Source organism: Aphelocoma coerulescens, chromosome 2 (assembly GCF_041296385.1).
Source record: "Aphelocoma coerulescens isolate FSJ_1873_10779 chromosome 2, UR_Acoe_1.0, whole genome shotgun sequence".
Classification (NCBI taxonomy): domain Eukaryota; kingdom Metazoa; phylum Chordata; class Aves; order Passeriformes; family Corvidae; genus Aphelocoma; species Aphelocoma coerulescens.
Window position 1 is genome coordinate 147,258,902 of NC_091015.1, and position 21,951 is coordinate 147,280,852.

A 21,951-nucleotide genomic window follows, 5' to 3' on the forward strand; every position below is an offset into this window, starting at 1 on the left:
GTCAGGCCAGCTGGGCTCCTCGGGGCTGCATCTGTTTCCTGCGGCTTTTTTATGCCTTGTGAGAGACACTCAAGCCTCGCCAGGGCAGGGGGTAAGACAAGTTCAGCGGTGAGATCTGTGCAGCACGGCTGACTAAGCACAAGAACAGCTTTGGTTTTGTTACACGGAGTTTTCTGAGGAGCAGAAACAGGTGCCTGGGCAGCAAGTTACTGAAAAGCACAGCAGGAACACACAAACATGAGAAAAGGTGGTTTCACACTAACATCTGCTGTTACTGGAGTAACTTTCCGAGACATCCTTGAAGTTTTATTTCCCAGAGATACCTATACAATCTGCTTATTCTTCACGTCCAACAACAGCTCCACTTGTATCGTGTGTACGGACTACCACAGATTCCAGCTTTTTGTCCAGAGCAATGGAAAGGAACACGGATTGATGTAGAACAAACCCAACGGACCCATTTACAGACAAATTCTATTGGTGTGTGTAATACAGAGTGTGCTGGTGACTTAAGGGGGAGATGCACGAGTTTCCGGGCCAAAACCAACAAGCAGCAGACTATTTGTATTAAATGACATCGACTTGCCTATTAGTTGTCTTAGCCCCCAATTCTGATTGTCGTGGCTGCTGTTTCAGAGTTCCCTAAAATAAGGAAAAACCCTGTCCTGACAGGGATTAAGACCTATCATAAATTAATATACTTAGCAATAGAAATCGTTCAAGTATTTGGAGATAACTTCTTAAACACCTGTCCTTTTACCAATGCACAGCAAATGTCTACTTACATGATGCCTAAAGATGCACATAAAAAAGAAAAATACTGGAAAGGAAATGTACCTCAAGGATTAACCAAACATCAGGTGGCTGTTCTTGCACCTCCACAAAAAGCTGCCAACTTCTGTTAGCTTTGTTTTATAAAAATTAAATCATGTACACAACACTGAAATACAGACAAGCACATACAAATGAAATACAGCATTATGCACAATTTTGCAAGATTTCAGATTACTCAGGTGTACCTACAATGTCGTATTTAAAACAAGCTCCCTAACAGGTGGTGGAAACTGTATTCCTCCCTTAGTTCCTCACTGCCATGGCAGCTGTCCTGCTCTGGCAAGTATAGTCATCACTGCTTTAACTGTAATACCTCTTTTCTCCCTCCCCTAAAAGGTGTTACTTTTTTTGGGGAATACTTATGAGGCATTTAAAAAGGCAGCTAAGTCTAATTTTGTATATGAAAGTGCCATTTCAAGTAAATTGAAGGATTTTCATTTATAAATTAAAGTGAAATCTGCTTTTCAGCTTCGCACTGTTCACTGTTGGAAAGTCAATTAGTGAATAATTTCAATATGTCTAAAGCCTAAAATTTCCTTAAGTCTCCTTGCAGTCTCCTTGCCAAGAAACCTCATCATATGTTGTGGCAAGAATCTATTTTCCAGTAGGTTTACGTGACTTCAGTATTCAAGCATACGCGTTTGTGTAAGCTGCCATTGCCACTGGACAAAGGGACAATGAAGAGTTTCACCATTATGGAAAAGTCCTGAAACACCTGGGAGCAACCAAGTGCCTCTTGTTACACTAAACAGTCTATTACTATAATAGTAGTTTGTGGTGGTAATAGACAAAAAATACCTTTATATTAAGCCATTGACAAAGGGGGGAAAATAGTCTCTCACAGGACTGTGTTTCAAGCGAGACATGAAGTTACCCTCTTAGACAACTCCACAAAAAATCCTTAAAAAATATTAAAAAAATTAAAAGCCCTCCATGCTTCTCAATTCAGCAAATCTGAAAGAGCTGCAAATGAAAGCCATAAAAGCAATTTCCAACTAGCAAAGTACCCATTGGAGCTCCTGATAGTGCCAGAAGTCCTGATGGGCAACAACGGCACTGTGATGGAGGCCAGCTTCCAGTTGTGAAGCCTGTTCATGTCCTCCTAACAGAGATCATGTGGAAACTTCCAGCACTGTGAGTTCAAGATAGTCACTGAAGCTTTCACATGACCCATTCACCTACACATTTCAATGTGTGGACATTCATTCTACCTCAGAATAAGCTAACACCACATGTACTGAAATTCAGTTAATCTGGATTTGCAGAATTTTCTATTTGATTTTAGCAGAGCTGTTACTAAATAGGCAAACTGAAGAGTTCAAACAAAGGTCAAATCCTACACAGCGTGAAAAGAGGAAGGGAATCAGAGCTACTGAGCAAGATATCCATTTGCCTTACAGAGAAGAAGCCAAGAGAAATCCAAGTGTCAGTGAAGCAAAGAGCATGGACACAGAAGCAGCTCAGAAAAGGCATTTACAGATGCACAGAGAGACAGGATCCACAGGCTATGGGACACTATAAAAAGGGAGTTAGTTAGCATAGGAAGGAGGAGGTAAATACAAACCTAGTGAACAATCTTTCATGTGGTGTTAAGGGTGACCAGGAGCTGTGCTGAATTCTGGCTCTCCCTGAGAAGCAACCACACAGGAGATGGTTGGTGGTAACTGGGGAACTTCTCCCACCTGCACTCCAACTACCATGGAGAGGTGCAGCCCTGCTCCCTAAACACCTCTCTTCAGATGCATGGAAGTACACTTTTGAAAAACAGCAGGTCTGTATGATTTGCACAATTGCATACAAAGCAAAATGTAGAGTTGAGGAAAATTTCCTTTCCTCTGCCTCCCTGAATGCTGCTGTGCAAGGGTTTTGGTTTGGATTCACAAGTTTGCCAGTTTACAGCTTTACCACTGCTTGTTATCTAGTGACCAAATTACTAACTTGCAGGAAAGAAAAGTCACTTCCAAACCACACGGGGGGAAAGACCACTTGATGACAAGTCCATAGAATTATTCACTCCTGGAAAATTATCAAAGCCAGAGCAAGTGATTTTCCTTGTGTTGGATACAGTTAGCTAAGTAAGAGAAACCAAAGCCAAGAATTAGTCATGGAAATTAGCACTGAAGTATCAGTTTTCCCTAGATTCAGATTAGGACCTACTCTAGAAATTGGTGATAACATTTTATTAGTAGCTACGTTTATCTCCTCTTTTAGCAATGGTGAACAGCTAAGGATTTAGTCTATTTTAAAAGTGTAAACATTGCAGAATTTTCCTTTAACTAGTTTTTCTACCACATTTTAAGTGAACTAACAGAAGGCTTAAGTCAAAGGGAGAGGAAGTGTATGATTTTAATAAACATTTTTCTTATTAAAATCTTGATATAGTTTAAATATACCATACAGAGGAAAAAAAGCTATTTATAAAGCTACATACATATTTCAAGTCAATGACGACAGCATATACCATTCTAAATTCCCTCTCTGCTTATCAGAATGCCTTGTGTGTGTATATATGGTGAGCTACTGTGCTATCTGCATAACTTTTGTCTAGCTATACATTACAGGACTTAAAAAATGTTTAAGCTATATACAGAAATATATATACATATAACATATATTTATATGTTATACATACACATACACTTATATACATATACACACAATACATATATATACACAGTACTTTACATGTATATATGGCCTTTCATCCAAGGGCCTTGGATACTTCTTAGTACATCAAGCCTCACAAAGCTTTGTGAGGGGAGGGAGCTTTATTTTACAGACTGGAGATTTGATGCCTATTCTAAACAGTTTCTTTTGTTGCTTTCTACTAACTTTACACATTTCAGTTAGAGGCAGTTTTGGTAGTGGAAATGATCACAGCAGTTTGATATCCAGGCATAAGGCAGATGTTGCTTTGTAACTTACCCACCTTAGTATAAGAGAACAGCCATACCAGCATGAATTTTCTCTATACTAATATGCCTTTACCTAGATTTGTGAGGCTGTACTGCTTTTTATTGTTTAGCATAGTAAAATCTAATACAGTTTTGAACTTAAGATACACTGGAGGTCACAACAGGAAATCTAGAACAGACTCCAATCCTCGTACACTGAAACTATCCTTTTCTAGGATGATAGATTTAGAGGAAGTATTAGCACATGCAGAAATAATTCTACATCTATTTATTTATCTGCAGTTTAACTACACAAGCCTGGAACAGTCTGCCTTATTTAGAAAACAGGATTTTCTGCATCAATTTGGCAACTGGTTATCAGAATTTGTGCTATCAACTGTACTCCATACCTCTAGCAACTAAATAAATTATGAAAACAGGCTTTTTTGAAAATCAGATGTAGGTAACTTCTGCTTATCCTCAAACTAGCTGACAGAAAGGAAAACCCAATGGAACTCTGGCAAAGGAGAGTTCCACTGGGATTTTGATGGAACATTACTTCAGCTCATCCCAACAAAAGGGAGAAAAAAAAAACTAACATAGACTAACAGGGTTGGAGAAGCAAGAAAGGAGGAGAACATCACCACCACAAAAACTCTTATCCCTCAATACTGCCATCTGCTAAGCTTTCAGGAATTTATTTTGACACAGAAACAGTATCTCCTTTCTTTATTAATCAATTTCTAACTCACAAAAATCTCTCAAGCCTTAGGGAAAAGAAGTCCTAGATTATGGTCAAAGACTGCCCTCCCCAAAAGCAACCAACCACTTCAAAAGTGAACATAGAATAGAACTGACTACAATGAAGTTTGAGAATTTTATTCTAACCTAATTGCCTTGAGATTTTTCAGAACAAGCCACTTTTCCTTCAAACCAATTCTATAAAAAGGAGGGGTTGCCTGGCCCATTTCTTTCAGGATTCTCTGCTAACTGTAAAATGTGGGCTAAATATCTTCTGCATGTCAATTTTTCAGCTACAAAATTCAGATTTTTAATGAACAACTATGTTTAGTGTATGCTGTTAGCTAAAGTATAAATGGCTAAATAAATAAAAACTATTGTTTCTTCAGTATGACTTGGTATTTTGTCTGTAATTTCTTTATTAAAAAACTGTAACAAGATACTTAAAAAAAGGCTAGATACAAAAGAAGTTAAGCAGCTCACGAACATTAAAGTTTTCCAAAAAATGTATCTTCAATAATCATGATCTTATAAACATTTTACAGTTACCAGAAAGTGCCCAGGCTGAGTTTACATAGTTAGATAATGTAGTACAAGTGTTGGGTTAGAACTGGTAGTGGAACAATCTCCTGACTGTCTGTTCACTGTAACAAGGATACAAAAATGTTGATTGTGAACTATGAAATACTGTGCATTGGCCTCATCAAATATGTACAGGGAAAAAAAAAGCACTAAAGGTACAGATTACATGCAAAATATTAGTGATGGTATCTGATGTGCCAGAGTTCAATGCAATAGAACAAAATTGCAATGAAAGTGGTTTCATAAGTGAACGATCCCAACTCCGGGATCTGAGCTGTCAGGAACTTTTTACAAGTTCAATATACATGATACACAACTGCAGCCAACCACAAATTAAACACCATTAAAAAAAAAGTTAAAAACACAGAACATACTTAATTTTTTATTTCGAAATTCCCTACTCCCTCTATACAAGAACCTTTGCTGAAACACTTTCCACAAAGGCAGCAGTGAATTTTCAGAACATTTTACATATTTTCCCTCAGCAAAAAGATAAATCACAGTGTAAATTATATTGTTCTGCTGTCATCTTTGGCTGGGGTTAGGCAAAGGAGTTATTGACTAGCAAACTGTTGCAATCACATATTGCTAGTGCTCCTTAGGCCTTTACATTACAGATTTAGTACAGGAATGTTTGCATTTAAATCTTTGAAGTACCACCAGGGGTATGACAGCATTAACTTTCATAAACTTTTATAGACAAATGGAAAAATCTACAAAACTTAGCTAGTAATATTACACAGCAATACACACTTTTTATACTCTACACAAAACCAAAATTCTTGGTCTTAATGGCGAGTAACAATTTTTGTTTCAAAATCTGCTTAGAGGAATAGAGTGGGACATAAAGGCGAGAAATGCAAGTGTTTGCTGTAGGAAGATGTTGGTCATCTGGTGGCCTTATTGTGATGGATGGCATAGGCTGGAATCCCTCCTCACTGGCGGGCAATGATGGACTTGAGGTCCAAAAGTAAACCTGAAAAAATAAGGCAGCATATAAAATTATGATTTACAAGGCTGTAGAGATTCCTACTGCCTACAAAATGTGTAGCGATAGGTTAAAAAAGAACTGCACAGTCACACAAGTTTGATCACACTATGTTCTCTTCAATATGCCAGCTAAACTCCACAGTCATGCTACTTGCTTCTGTAGTAGTTTCCTTCACTTCCCTTCCTCAACTGCTCATTCATAAAACTGATAAAAGCAGCACTCAAAATTATCCTGTATCAACAAATCCTCAGTAAATGAAATGTCCCCAGGTCCATCTAGGAAGGTGGTGACTGCCATCAATACAAATTGAATCAGGAACCTCTCACAAACCAGTTAGAGACTACAGAATGTAGTACTGGTATAGACAAAAGGCAGCAACAGAGAGTATTTCGTTTATTGTCTCAAGTGTGAAATACTGAGTCACCACCGAAGTGTAACCATAGATACTCCTTGAAAAATGTGCTCTAGGGTTTCCACTTTTCAGAGAACTCTTTGTTTCCTCTTAGTAGACTGTAAGGGAGACAGAGTACCTTACAGAGTAGGAACTTAAACAGTTTGAAGAAGTGTACAACAAATACAGTTTACAGGTAAGTTTTTAAAGATTAAAATCCCTGAACAGTATCTTGTTTTTGCATGCTTCTCATCTGTTATTCCTGAAGGGCTTTGAGAAGGACATGGTATGATCACTGACATCTTTAAGAAAGGACACACATATTACCCTCAGGATACACAGAAGTCAGGTGAGTAGATGATCCATGAAGAGAATTCCACCTCAAAACCCTACCAGCCCACAGCACAGTTGAGTAACCACAGTTACTCAAGAGCAACTGTGCAGAGTAAAACTGTGCTTCTCTAAGAGACTTATGAACATGGAGAAGGACACACCATGCTTACTTTCAGTTACAAGAAGGTCTAAGATTCACACCTGCTGTTTCCAGAACCGACAGTCCTACCCAACCCTACTACCCTGCTCTGCTACCTTAACTCTTCACATAGTCTCTGCAGGTAGACACAGTTAAGAACAGTAATGACATCAGTTAGTCCAATTCTTCTGCATGGTTCCAATGGGAATAGACAACTTACTAGGTCTTGTCTTTCTGTCATACTCATCTTCTCAACTATGGACCAAAACCAACGCTTGAATTGCAAAAGCTTCTCAGCATTTTCTCCTGTGTGAAATAAAAGGCATACAATTCAGCTGCTACACTGGACAATAACATTAAGAGATCTGTTTTATGTGTGCTGCAAGTTGGATCTCAGCTACAATCGCATTTATGAAGTCCTGATATTGGAGACTAATAATTTCAAAACTAATAGCTTTGAATGCAAGGCTAACACTGACATAATTCAGTACCACTCCCACTCCTCCCTCCTTACCAAAAAGCCTAACTGCAGCTAAATGCAGTTTAAAAATTATGCAAGAAGTATTAAATTTGCATCCATCACATTTATAGTTCTAAAGTTAGGTCACAATTTTCACAAGAAAGATATACTAACAATAATACAATCCTTGTATTTAACATCTAGTGACAGCAAAGTTGGAAAACATGCTTTCTCCACCCGCCCTTAACTGAAGGTAAATATTTTCAAAGCAATGTAAAAAAAAAAAGCCAAGTAGTAACTTTATTACAGCTTTCACTGGCTTATTAACTAATGCCAGATTTGAAGAGATAGTTTAAGTTTAATGCTGGTAACTACTCCACACAGAACAGTGTAAAGTTATCCCTTCAACTCTGTTTATGAGTAAGTTATTTCATACCTGATTCGTCATTGAAAGAGGTAAAGCTGATTAGCATTTGCACATTTACTTCACCACAGCCATTTACCAAAAGTCTGAAATCTTCTGCTGTCAAATCTTCTAATGAATTCTTTGGAAGTACATCCAGGAGCCCCTTCCTCATTGCCTTAAGTGAAACCACAAAATGCACATTGTAACCCTGTAACTTTTAAGGATTATTTTAAACACATTACTGAAAAGTTTCATGTGAAATCCCCTTCAACTCAAGATTCATTATTCTCTGAGCTGTTCTTTTCTTTCAAAGCTTTATCATCTGAGATGCAAATCTTCTGAAACAAAGAACTGCACCAATTGTTAAACCCTACCTACTAGAGCAAAAGAAAGCAGTAATGGTTTGAGCTAGCATTTCACCAGGACCAGAAGCACATGCAGTCAGTCTCTCATGCTTAAAATGCGAAGCTCTGCTGAATCTGATGAGAATTTTTAAAAAATGCATCTTGCACGTTACTTTTTCTTTGCTTTCTCAGACATATGCCAACTCTGCTTCAATTATACACACACACAAATTCTATATAAATAATATCCTGAAAAGATTGAAAATTCCATATTCAAAATGGAATACTGTGAATCAATTTGCTTTAGAAAATTCCAAAATGAATACAAGTGTAAGGGTTTTCAACTCTTAAAATAAAAAAGAGTCAAACTATTAATATATGCAGACATGCAGATAAGTAGGTTAATTCCAGGAACATGTTCTTTCAGTGAGAATTTGGACCTCAGCTGCACAGAGGTAATCTGGTAATCTCACATGTGCAGCAGGAAACCACAATGAGCACAAGCAACAAAGTTTAGATGTAGCATCATATGACAGACTGGACCTTCAGTAACTGTCTACAAAAATATATTATTCCGTAAGTTTTATTTTACAAGGGCTTCAAAAAGAAAATAATTTAAAATATGGTTTTCTAGTCAATTTTTACATTTCTTGCCAGGCTGGTAGAGGCTGTTTTATAACTGATTTTTCCTTAGAACAAGGATGCAAACAAATCAAAGATAATAAATTATTAGAACGAAGTACTGCCAAATACAAAGTTCCAAGAGGATTTGTGCTATTTGAGCTGAAGAAATGAACTATTTATATGGTTATATTTAACCAATGAGACCCACTAGAAAAGAAATTATCTTTCATTCTATAAAATAAATTGCTCAAAGTACTTGGTCTTCAAAGTACTGCATAAACAGCTATACAATTACGAAAAAAATAGAAAATTAAATACTTTTAATGAAACTGTCAAGACTTCAAAAGAAACCTGATTAGCAATACCAAAATGAGGAAATTAATTAACTGACTGGAATTTTTTTTTCTTCTTTTTAAAAATACTCCACTAAAGACTTACATGTAGAGGCTGTTCTGCTACTACCAACATTCGGTGTTCTGCATATTTCCGGACATACTCATATACATTCTGAGGAGTGACTGGTATATTTACACCGTTGGAAATAAGTTCAACCTATGGCAAAGAAATAAGGAACATTTAAAAAGGGGAAGAAGAAAAGGGATAAAAAGGAAATGACATTATTATCACCACCACAGTATGCTGCAGAGATTTATTGCTTAATATACCTCCAAGACCAAGCAAAATTTACCATTACGGGTGAGTTTTAAGAATTCCCTAGGACTGACTATGGTAGCCAGGCTCTATGATCTCTCTCTAGATCACTTTCAAGGAAAAAAAATGCAGGTTTCAATGCCTAAGAACATTGCATCGAATCCAGGGAGAGTAAAATGTTTTATCTGTCATCTGAGAAGGGCAGGGATTATGTGCACACTACAGCCTGCATCAGCTGCCAAACTCTGAAACTACAGAGCCACAGATTTAGCTGTGCTTACCTGCCCTCCACCCTCCTCCTTGCACAGGTCTATTGCAAAGGCTAAATCCATTGCTGCAAACACTGCATCAGCATCTGTACTCTGGGAAGCGAGGATAAGTTGCCGAAGGCTTTCATACATAACCGGATCAAAAAAAGCAAAGTCGTGCCAGTTCACCTGTAAAAAAGGACAGAATTTTGAAATGTAACAGATGTTTGAGAACACATTCAAAATTATGTGATCCGTGCCAGGTCTATGCACTAGCAACAAAGTATACAAACACATGGAAATAAATGCAGTTAAACTCCTACTTTCAGTCTGCTTAAGAAGGTACATTAGAATACTGGAAGGAATACATATTCAACAAGAAAAACCTGAAGAGAAGAATTAGAAGGCAGTCACCCTTGGAAGACACCAGGGGTTATATAAAGGTCATTTCTGCCATTAACACTTTTTCATTAAAGATTATACTGTGCTGGATAACTGATTATGTGATCAAAATTGAATTTAAGGAAAGACCAACAGTAACAAACCTTAGTTTAAGTTTGCTGCATCAGACAGAACTTAAAATGCCACTGAATAACGCATCAGAAGTGCAATACATTATTCATTTTTACTGTGCCAGGGTAGCATTTTTGGTCTAAAGTTTAGGTAATTATTGCTCTGAATTAAATTATAAATACACCTATACCTAATTAATTAATGTAATTAATTTTAATTACAAATTAATTCTATGAGCTCTCTCAAATATCCACAAAAAAGCTTTTCTGTAAGCTAAGATACTATTGCCTAGCATTGTCTAACGATCTTTTCTGAGTCTCAGGAAGAGAAAAAGCAGTGACAGTATGTAGTTTCTGAAGGGAGGTGAAGGCTAACCTATTGCAAATCATTACATCTTAGTAAAATACCTGACTTCTAGTACATCTACTCTGTTCAAAATCTAGGAAACTAGAAAATTAATAGTCCTCAACTTAAAGACATCCATACAGTTCCAGTGTCAACTCAGCTAGTTAATACATACGTGGTTAGGGAAAAAAAACCCAGTTTTATAGATGAGATTTTTAAGTAATTACAGGAAATTAAAATATTTATGTTCAACTTACCTTTCTGCCAAGTAGAACTTTGATTACGTGTCTATTTAAAGTGATGGGACATAGTTCATTCTGCAACAAGCACAATCCTAGGATTCTGAAAATATATGTTTGGAGTTTGTTTTGGTACAGCAGAAATTACATCAGAGATCTTTTAGCAAACTCACATTAAGAGTTCCAATATTCTAATAATTAAGCTGGAGCTAGCTTTCCAACTTTATCGGTCACAAATAAAAATCAAGGACATACATAATTTAAAAAAACAGGATAAAAAATTAAAATTTAACAGGCAAAGAAACCTCAAGTTGACATATGCAAATTCCCAGTATTTAGGCTCAGGGTGAGAAACAGAGACCATAAAAAAGAAGGCTTTTCCAGCTTGGATCATCAGTACTCTCTCTGGTGTTACATATGATGGTCTTTTACATTTTTTCAGACTATAAAGTTAATGGTAGCATACCTGCCAATGTTTCGGAAACAATTCAGCCTTGCTTCTGTGTTTTTACCAGGTCTTGGTGTATAAAAACCTCGTTTTCCAGGTTGGTAGAAAAGTGGTGCATTATCATCCCCATCATCTGTATCATCTAATTCCATATCTACTACACTGCGGCTGGATCCATGTCGCTTTCTATTTTCCTGTTTTGAAAGTCAAAATAACAATTAACACACTTAATTCTAGTTACTGACACACATCAACAACCTACTTGCTACTAGACCCAAAGATTCAGGTTCCATTGGTTAAGAATTCCTGTGACATTTCCCAATAACATTTTATACTTTTGACTAATTACTGTTAATCCTTTTGAAAGAAAATAAAGGATTAAACAGAACTTTGTCTTGCATGATAAAGAAAGCTTCCAATTACTTCCGGTTTTAAAATTAACTGATACAACTGAATCTTACATAAATTTTGTGCAACAGGTACCTGCACTTTATCTGAAGAGTCTAGCAATCCAAGATCCAATATACTGTCAGCACCATTCTCCCTTGAGAAGGGAATAAAAAGGCAAATTTAATTTCACAATCACAGACTCACAGAATGATAGAATGGTTTGGGTTAGAAAGGGACCTTGAAGAACATATAGTTCCAACCCACTTGCTGTGGGCAGGGACACTTTCCTCTAGATCAAGTTGTTCAAGCCCAACCTGGCCTTGAACACTTCCAAGGGATCTACAACTTCTCTGGATAATCTGTTCCAGTGCTTCACTATCCTCACAGTAAAGAGATTCTTCTTGTTATCTAATCTAAACCTACTCCCTTTCTGTTTGAAGCCATTCCCCCTTGAACTGTCACTACATGCTCTTGTATTAAGTCCCTCTCCATCTTTTCGTAGGTTCCTTTCAGGGACTTTAAGGTCACAATTAGGTCACCCATAAGCTTTCTCTTTTCCATGCTGAACAACCCCAGTTTTCTCAGCCTTTCCTCATAAGACAGGTACTCCATTCCTCTGATCATCTTGGTGGCCTCCTCTGGACTTTCTCCAGCAGGTCAATGTCCTTCCTGTGCTGGGGACCCCAGAGCTGGATGCAGCACTGCAGGTGGGGTCTCACCAGAGGGGCAGAATCCTCTCCCTCAACCTGCTGGCCACACTGTTTTTGATGCAGCCCAGAACACATCTGGCACATTGCCAGCTCATGTCCAGTTTCTCATCCAGCAGCACCCATCAAGTCCTTCTCAGCAGGGCTGTTCTCAATAAGGAACTGTCATATTCTGAAACCAGTCAGATAGATTAAACCAAAGCCAAAAGGTCACTTGTCCATAAAAAAAACCATCTAGACTATCAAGGAATAAGCTGCATGTATTGGAGTTAGATGTAGAACAGTACAAATGCTTTGGCCACAAAATCAGTTCTCACTTCCTGATACTTTACCTGCCATGTGCAATAATGAGTTCCATTGCTTCATCAACTCTTGCTCTAAGGGAATCTTCACTAGCTAGTAACAGAAGCAGCTGAGCAGGAGACAACTCCAACAACATTCCTGTGATTTTACTTGCAAATGCCTGGGGATAAAGGAGTGATAGGTCTTACTATTCTCCTCCAGTTCTCTCATTTTCAAATAGGTCTTATGAAAGTTTTGGTATTTTAAATAGAGAATGCATTACAAGATACCTCCTAAGCTAAACAACAAATTATAGAAACAAAATCTTAACAGAATTAGAAAGAAAATCAGTCTTACATGTTCAAATATTTTCAATTAGGTTTCAATTATTTCAATCACGGATAAGGAAATAAATGTTTACATTACAAGGTGACAAGAACAATCCCTAAGTGTATGAGAGAAGTCTTACTGGTTGCATTGCTTGCACTCGAGGGTAGAGCCGTTCTCCAAGGGCTTGTCTGTGTGCTGGGAGAGGGTCAGGGTCATCGCTAGGATTCCCTTCCGATGCTGGTCTAAAAGGCCTCGTGTCAATGGACAGTTGTCTTCTGAAGTCCCTTAAGATAATCAGAGCAGTTTGTACTCATTTCAGAGGAAAAATGCAAAAATCCTCTGGAACAATATCATTTGCACACAGATTCAGGTTAGCATTAGCTTTACTGCTGGAATAGTAGTGTTGCTCATAGCTGCTTGGAGAGAATGCATCAGAAAGAGAGAATCAAAATGAACCAGAGATTTTATTATTACTCGTGTTTTGGATACAGCAGTCAGACCTATGCCACCAATGGCATTGCTGTTTCTAAACCACCTCACTATTTTATTCTAGTACACAAATTCTTATTGTTCTAGCAAAAGAGACTGATGGCCTGTGGTTGAGATATAACCTATTAATGCTAAAGTAAGCATAATAATTCTTTAAAGAATTACAAGTAGAGACTGAATTTCAAGAAATTACCCTGCAAATTGCTCGTGAAAGACTCCTTTAATTGGAGGGAGTAAAAGTATCTTTCCTGACAATATCCAAGGCAATTACTCTTATTTGACAAAATATCTTCAACAAGTTAAAGATTTATCACTTACCTATCCCTATCTCTCCGAGAACCAGTTCGCAAGCCACTACTTCTCCGCATTTCTCTCTCTCGCTCCCTCTCCCGATCTCTCTCTCCCCTATTTCGCAATCTCTGCATCAGACCTGAAGGGCAAAAAACCTCATAAACTTAAACATCTTTATATTTCTCTCTCCTACATAAGTTTCAGTGTAAGGAAGACTAACTTTTGGAAGAGCTTGAAAGACATCAATGAGACAGAACCACTTCACTTGAAGCAGTGGTTGGGTTCAGCCAAACTTAAGAAAGGACCTGAAGTGTTTATACCAACTTAAAAATGACAAAATACTTTTAAGAGTTTACATATACTTTCAAAAACATTAAAACATGTTTGTGGCAAGTCAGATGGAGCAACCATATTAAAATGTATAAGCTCTTAACAGCTAAAATCTTGACAATTATTACCTGCTGGAGGGAAGGACACTGAAAAAAAGCTGCGCACATCTAAAGCAGACTCTTGTTGCAAGAAAAACAAGAGGTTCCTGTTTCTGAAAGTGTGGGGGGAGGGAAGAGCCATTTCCTTGCTCCAGAGAACTAACATAGAATTTTTATGGATACTGGGCTGAGCTAACAAGAGATGTCTCTGGAACAGTGCCAAGTATTTCTATGTTAAAAAAAAGGAAAAAGCACCCAAGGTTTTTATGACTATTTTCTGTAGATTAACTGCTGTGCATCACTTACTTGTATGGGTACCCTTGTTGGCATTCTGAATACAATCTAGATTTGGCAGTTTCTCATTTGACAGAAAAGCCTGTGCAATAGCAGTATAAAAGCTTCGCGCTACACCGCTGCCTTCTCCAGGCTCATCCTTAAAAGTAACTTTCACTCTGTGTACAGCCATCGGAGTGGTAGCACACCTGCGACCAAAATGATTGTTGAGCTGCCTCATGGTCTGCTGAATTAGAAGATCTCTGTCTCGATCAACCTAGTAAAAAACACAAAAAAAGTTTTTTCTTTACCAATTATCATACTGAGAGACTTTCATTCTCACAACAAATTTCTGGACACTGCTGCACAGACTCAAAAAATATCAATTAGACTGGGAAAAACTACAGAGTAATTGAAACGTAACTCACAAAGTATGATTTAAGACACCTACTTGCAGACTCTGAAATACAACTTCTCCTATCAAGTTACTGTAATAATTCAACTTTTAATGAAAATGTATTCAGAAGATAAACTAACATTTTTTACCTCCAATGTTAAATCCCTTGATTGCTGGTTTCTAAGTTTTTCCATCTCCCTGCGGAATTTTGATTCCTTTACTTCAAAGCCACCTAATTCAGTCAAGATCTAAAAATAATGAAACACAAACCCCAAAATCAGAATCATCAGGGAGAGTCACAATTTAGTTGTAAGAGGAACTGTCCCTACACTGAGAAGTACATACCGATCCAGGCTCTGCTCCAACATCTTCCATGAATACTCTACCGAACAACTCCAAAGAAAGGCGCCAACGTCCCAGCAACATGTCATGAGAAATAACCATGCCCATGAAGCTACACTGTGGCCTGACAGAAAGAAGAAAAAATGACAGATACATGAAATCAAGTTAAATTTCAGACACATTTTGTGTACTTTGGCTTTTTCTTACTCTCTGCCTTCAACTAAGTTTTTTGTTCCTGATAAACCATGACCCAATACACTAAGTCTGTGGACAAAAGCACAAGAAGCTGCTTAGTTTCAGCTGAAACACAAGTCTTGCTTCCAAAGGGTAATTACTCCAAAAGCATGTAACTTTGCTGCTACATGGAACTCACTGTTGTTGGTCTCCCTTCAATCAAGACCTTAATTTCTTTTAAAAAAGGTGTAATTTGAAGTGAGCGCAGTTCAGTCCCTAAAATTGCATGAAGTGTGGGCAGCACCACCACACACAGATGGCAAGTTGTCAGTTCTAATTGCTCAACTTGGCCACCCAGGACATCACAGTAGCTCTGCAACAGAAGTCATGGAGTAAAGGAATTTGTCTACAGTTTGCACAGACCTCTTTGAAGACTGTTCAACTATTCACTTTAGGAACTACTAATCACAAACTACAAAGGCAAACTAAATTAAGCTACCCATTCTCATTTAAAAAACACTTTCCAGAGTCCCAAACAGCCATTTATCCGATCAGTAATATTTCAAAGAGTCATTTTTAACTCAGCTACCTGAAAGATGTGAGAGGTGGCCCTTCACTTTCTGTTAATCCTATCTCAGCCAACAAGCTGCTTTTCAGTTGTGCTGCAAGATCGTGAGCTGAAGGCCCTGGTTTTGAACTCTCAGATTCTTCTGTAGGCACATTTTGTTCTTCCCCTTCCTTCTTTTGCCGATTTTGCATGCTCATAACATTTTTTAAGTTGGCTGCATAAGACATTTTAGTTGGAAGAACCTAAAGGAGAAGTAAAATTTAATTGCACTTTCAAAGCAGCCTAGAAGGCTTTTTCAGCACATATATTCACAGATGTATATTTTAAATCACACAAAAGTGAACACTGTTACTGACCTGTTAAAACACAGCAATCTCAATCATTTCAATAAATTTAAAAAAAAAAATTCCCCACTGTATGTTTGCATTTCATATGCTTGCCAATTAATGTTCAGTCTGAAGGCAAGTCAAATCTACTGGACTATAGGAAGATTTAATTCTTTTTATCAAAAATAATTATATAATTAGCATTCCAAAATTAACTTATTTAAAAAAGACTGCATTTAAAAAAATTACCTGAAAGGTGCTATAAATCAATAATCATGAAGTTTCTACATTAAGCATATTTTTCATAAAGATTTCAAGTTTTCACAGGCACTGGGCTTTTAAATTATCATTCTAAAAGCTACGTAAAATTCTCTCTGAAAACACTGAAGTGTCATTTTAAGGAATGAAGGTTCTAGTTTAAATTACCATATTGTTTAAAATAATAAAAGCTTTGCATTTACCTCAAGGCAGTTTCTATCCACTGTAACTTCCATTAAGCACTTCCCACTGTTGGCAGAAGATGAGTAGAGACCCTGACTGGGTCGGCCGAACAGATCTTCTTTGCGAGCATTTGGCTGAAAAGTAACAAAAGCGTTCTGGGTCAATAATATACTTCGGTGAGGAATGAAAAAGCAAACTGCAGTTTTCTTCCAAAACACCATCTCTGATGTCACCTGTAACAGATGCGGCTGGTCTGCCAAGGGGATGGCCTCTGCCAGAGGAACCTCAAAAGGATTGGGTGGAATGCAGCCGAGGAACGTCATAGAGTCTGACCGTCTGAAAAATGGATGGTTTTGGCCAGTCTCTGCTGGGAGGGTGTCATCATCTTTGTCATTGAGTGTAGCACCTAAATATGAGAGAAGATTTCACATCAGTTTTCTCAGTTATAAAAGCAAAGGATATAAAATGCCAAAAATTAATATCCTTCCCTCTTAGCTATCTGACTAGAGAAGGATCTCTGCAAATTTAACTTCTACAGATGTTCATCCTTCTACATCTAAGGATGCTTCTGTAAATGCTGTATCTTTATTAGTTTGCTTAGTTATCACTTATTCTTTTTACTATACCTAGCTTTACTGAACAGGCACTCCTACACTGTATGTAGGAGTATACATACTATCATTTTCAGCACAATTTCATCAGATCAAAAAAATCAGTTCAACTCTGATTCAAATTTTAATGCAGAATGGTAAGGGCAGAAATGCAGTGGTTTAGTGAGAAAGGAGATGAAAAGATGGCCCTGAAATGAGAGGCAATGAAATAAGCAATGGCAGAAGAAACTTGGTAAAGCAACAATGCTAAGAAAATCTTACCAAAATCCAACTTTACAAATACAAGTAGCAAAATTTATTCGAAGTCTCAGGGAGCTAAAGGGAAAAAGCACTAACAAAGTCTGGCATTTTGGTACGCTATGTCAATTTTTGTATACTAACTTTGATTGGTATCATCATCATTTTCATGTTCTGAATCTTCGTTGTCAAGACCCAGTTCCAAAAGTTCCCGAGTCCTTAATAAAAGAAAAAACAAAACAACAACAACAAAAGAAAAAAGAGTCAATCATCTTGAAGACATTATTATGCAAAACATCTACATGTGTAGCATAATCTGGAGTGTACTTAAGAGTTATACAGAAAAAATCCAAACTCTAAAACTGAAGCACTGTAGAGAACTTCTCATTACATACTCACTACATCACACACAGTTACCCTTGGAGCCATTTGGCCACCGACCAATTTTGATCTTAAATGTTACAGCTTTAGGCAGTGATGGGTATGCTTGGTTTTAAACACTATATAAATATAAAAATGTTAGCAACCCTGCATTAGTGGAAGAAATATGCAAGCGAATGCTATTCCAAAATTTAAAAATAATCTCACTGATGACATTTCAGAAGGTAAGTCTGTGAGCTGCACTTAGAAAACTTGATTTCACTATGTTATAAAAAGGGTCAAGAACTTTGGTTAGTATTCATTTCTGGCAGTTTATGCATTGTGAAATGTGTTCTGCAACTAGATGAAGACTGATAAAAGTTCATTTCACTCAGACTACTAATACGTCATCTAACACAAGCAACTGTTTGAACCACTGACTTTTAATTGAAAAGGTCTAGGCCTTCATAGTTTTATAAGCATTTCATGCAAATTTAGCAATTCTTTGATGAATAGTTATTTAACAGATCTCAATGTGTGAATTTTTTGGGGGAAAAGCAGCTTCTGGAAGTACGTTACTGCCTGGAAAGGGTTAAAGATGTGGCTATAACTACTCAAGTCAGACAGTACAAAAACTTGATTACTGTATTATATTCATTCTTACTTGTGAGGAAACTACTGTTGCTATCATTGCCCTCTGGTACACTTCTGAAGTCCTAACAAACCTTACATTACCAAGATAAACAGAACATAGTATTGCAACTAAAGTAGCAGTCCAATATATATCTAAAATATCTGTATCTCATATTTTACAGTTACTAAATTTGTAGAGAAAATCAAACTTTAAGTATGACTTGCAGTATTGAAAATTAGGAGTAGAAAGGGGCAAAGATCTGCATTTAACTATCGACTAGGACTGCTCGGGTACATTACCTAAAAACCTAGAAAGAAATGAGAACAGACAGTGTAGACTATCAACATGTGGACATTTCTATGATCATTAATTGCCGTTTGAAATTAAAAAGAAAAGAAATCTTAAAACGTCTTAAAAATTAATAAATGTACCTTGTAAAAAGCTACAGTTGAAGTAGCAGTTTTTCAACTCAAGGACATTTTCATCTATTAACTTCCCTACTGTGCTTTAAATATCAGGTAAGTCTCAAATGCACACAACCAAATGGAAAACAAAACCACAAAGCCCATTATATCAGACACTGACATTTTCTCCAATGTCATCTATAACGTTTGACAGATATCTAAGTAAGTTGTTATCATGTCAAATGTATGTCCCATGTCATTAGCTGAGAAATTGTCCTGAGTATGTCTTTTAGAGGCACTGCTATGGAGTTAAAAATCCAACTCAAGTTTCAACAGTAAGGAAACATTTTACAGCAATCAGCATAAAAAAAAGTGAACAGCGTACCGCAACAGGCTTATCAAACAGGTACATTACATACGATTATAGAAATTCTTTTTATAATATATATGTTACTACAAACCCCCACACAGACATACAGATTAATTAATATATTTCTAGAAGTTATTGAGGAACAATGCCAATGACTGAAACAAAAGGGCTTATGCCACCTTTGCTTAAGTTCTGTTTCTGGGAGTCAACCTCAATACCTTTTCCTTTCCAGCTGAGGAGTATCCAATGTTGTCTGTTGATTCATTGCTTTAATCCAATAAATAAGGGCTTGAAAAACATATGCTACATGCTTTAGTGAGCAGACATCTAGAACAGGAAGAACATCCGAGTGCTCATCGTTGTGAGAACGCATCAAGGACAGTGCGTAGTTCAGGAAATCACCACGTGCTGACATCATTCCCTGACGGGCACTGAGTAAAGTAGCACGTCTAGTGAAGGAAAAGGATTGAATACAGAGACATCAGGCATCACAGAACAACATATACTTTACGTATAAGCCTTATATTTGAAATTTGGATGTAAAATCTCAATGAACTCCACACAAAAATAGTGATTAGAAGCTACAAGCATAGAACAAGCAGTTCAGATGCAGTACATTGTGAACAGTTAATGCTCAAGATGACTCAAGTCCGTCAGAATAAACCAAATAGTAGCAACAACACAGGAAGCCAACTTAAATCAAAACAGTAACTACATTCCAGTGCTACAACATCAGATTCCAAAGATGTCTGTAAATAAGATTTGACTATAAAACTGATAATTCATAGTGCATGCAGTAATCAAACTATTTTCATACCTTCTTCCTTCAAGAGTTCTTAAGCTGGCTTCCTCACGAGCTGTCATTCTTTCCCTTCTAGCTGAGTTCTGAGAAGCATGGAGAGGATGATTTGGATGCCCAGGATCACCAGCAGATGATAATGCTGAACCATAACGCAGCTGAGCTTCAGTAGAGTCCATGATACTGACCATCCAATTCCAAGTAGGAATAAGCTTTTCTTCCACGTAATTCTATAGAAAATGAGAATTAATTAGTTTTGCAAACAACAGAACTAGATTATGAGAATGAAATCTTAACATAAGCCTCCTCCACCTGATTCCCTACAAAAAGGCTGTAAAATCATGTTCAAAAATGACCAATGATCGATTTCTGAAAGCTTTGTTGAGACTGCTGATTTAGTACGGTGGCATGCAGCTCTCATCACTTAACACTTTGCTATCTATAAAGCATTCTCACTCTCTCTCTCTCTCTCTCTTTTGGGCATCTCTTCTACTCCTCCCCTTACAACCATTCAGCATCTCCCAGGTGTGCACAGCTTGGCAATTTTAGCTTAATTCCTGACTTTCTATAAACCTTAACAGCCCCCATCCTGCCAGATCTTTCACCATTCTTCACCCCTTGCAAATTACTCAGTGAAGACAACGAAGTTAAGACCTGCACAGAGAATTATGTCTGTATGCAAGTCTCACCTCCTGGTCTCATCTTTGCTTCCCCTGTTACCCCTACGGCTCTGCAGCCTCATTTTCTTGCCATCTGCTAACTCCATTGACCTCTTGGATTTCTTTATCCAACATCAGTCTGCTTTCTTCATTCCTCTACATTCTGGTCTTCAAAAACATCCCTCACACTTCTGATGCACCAAACTAACACAATGCTGTCTCAACCCTGTTTCTGTGTCCAACTGAAACCTCCACTGTTCAGTTTTCACATGCTAATACAAACCTCTTGCTACCTCAGCTGGACAGATCTCCTGTTCACTTTTCCCATTAAGAATCTCCCAAACAGAAAATTATTTTAGCTTCCTCCATAATAAAACTACACTCTCTTATTTCTTTCCCTGTGTATTTACCCGTGTTTGATCCCAGAATAATTTTCTGACCTTCCTCTCCCAAATCAGAAGTTTTTTCCTTCCATCACACTGTGAAAACAGAGCCATACAAATACTGTGTGGCTCAATTAAAAATAAATATATTGTCATCAGGTTTTCACATCCCTATATAGCACTACTAACAGAAAACAGCATCCCTTGATTTTCTTGCCTCCACAAAGCAGCTGTTATTCTGACAGCTGACTTCTGTACTAAATTCAGTATATATGATTTTACCCTATAAACTATGCCCAGGTGCAAGTTGATACATACTTTCTGAACACTCTGAAGTCCCTCCTGCCTTGACAGTCTCTCAAACTAATGTCTATACATGAAGGGGAAGACTGCTGTCTGACATGTATTTTCTCTACAGATGCATTTTACATATATTTTCAAAAATAAGACAGTCAAGAGCACTGTATAAAAAATATGTGCATAACATGGAAAGGATGACCATGTCCCTGAAGGAAGGGACAAAGAACAGTACATTTACCTGTACAAATCTTTTATCTCATTTCGTTATTTGGCCCTTACTAACTTTCTTCTTATACAGACTCAATAGTTCATGTCAAATAGAATATGGCAATAGATCTCTAGCAGAAATAAGTCAATTCTGACTTAACTATTAATTATTTATCAGTCAGATACTGTTTAAACAAAACCAACTTAAATTCCTCTTTCAAAAGAATGTATGTATATGAAATACTACCAATTTAATGGAGTAAGTAACCACAGTTACTTTATCCCACGCTCTCTCTTTAACATAAGAGACTGATTGTGCTGGAACAGTTTAGACTGAAGAAACAAACTCAGGAGGATCTTACCAGT

The 21,951-nt window shown here is 37.3% G+C and overlaps 1 protein-coding gene across 9 annotated transcripts in view; it reads right to left on the minus strand.

Annotated features, from left to right (window-relative positions):
- Positions 1–4,591: 4,591 nt before the first annotated feature.
- Positions 4,592–21,951, minus strand: part of UBR5 (ubiquitin protein ligase E3 component n-recognin 5) — an 82,045-nt gene continuing 64,685 nt past the window's right edge. For all 9 annotated transcript variants that reach the window (XM_069005271.1, XM_069005272.1, XM_069005269.1 and 6 more), the window contains 20 exons: positions 20,055–20,266; positions 19,456–19,686; positions 17,614–17,687; positions 16,855–17,027; positions 16,642–16,755; positions 15,876–16,096; positions 15,116–15,236; positions 14,920–15,018; positions 14,407–14,650; positions 13,700–13,811; positions 13,032–13,176; positions 12,613–12,743; positions 11,667–11,727; positions 11,202–11,377; positions 10,754–10,838; positions 9,672–9,827; positions 9,178–9,291; positions 7,802–7,946; positions 7,126–7,211; positions 4,592–6,027 (listed from right to left, as the gene is read on the minus strand). In XM_069005271.1, the coding sequence (XP_068861372.1) occupies positions 5,815–6,027; positions 7,126–7,211; positions 7,802–7,946; positions 9,178–9,291; positions 9,672–9,827; positions 10,754–10,838; positions 11,202–11,377; positions 11,667–11,727; positions 12,613–12,743; positions 13,032–13,176; positions 13,700–13,811; positions 14,407–14,650; positions 14,920–15,018; positions 15,116–15,236; positions 15,876–16,096; positions 16,642–16,755; positions 16,855–17,027; positions 17,614–17,687; positions 19,456–19,686; positions 20,055–20,266 (2,913 nt within the window). In that variant the 3' untranslated portion in view covers positions 4,592–5,814. The remainder of the gene's footprint in view (positions 6,028–7,125; positions 7,212–7,801; positions 7,947–9,177; positions 9,292–9,671; positions 9,828–10,753; positions 10,839–11,201; positions 11,378–11,666; positions 11,728–12,612; positions 12,744–13,031; positions 13,177–13,699; positions 13,812–14,406; positions 14,651–14,919; positions 15,019–15,115; positions 15,237–15,875; positions 16,097–16,641; positions 16,756–16,854; positions 17,028–17,613; positions 17,688–19,455; positions 19,687–20,054; positions 20,267–21,951) is intronic.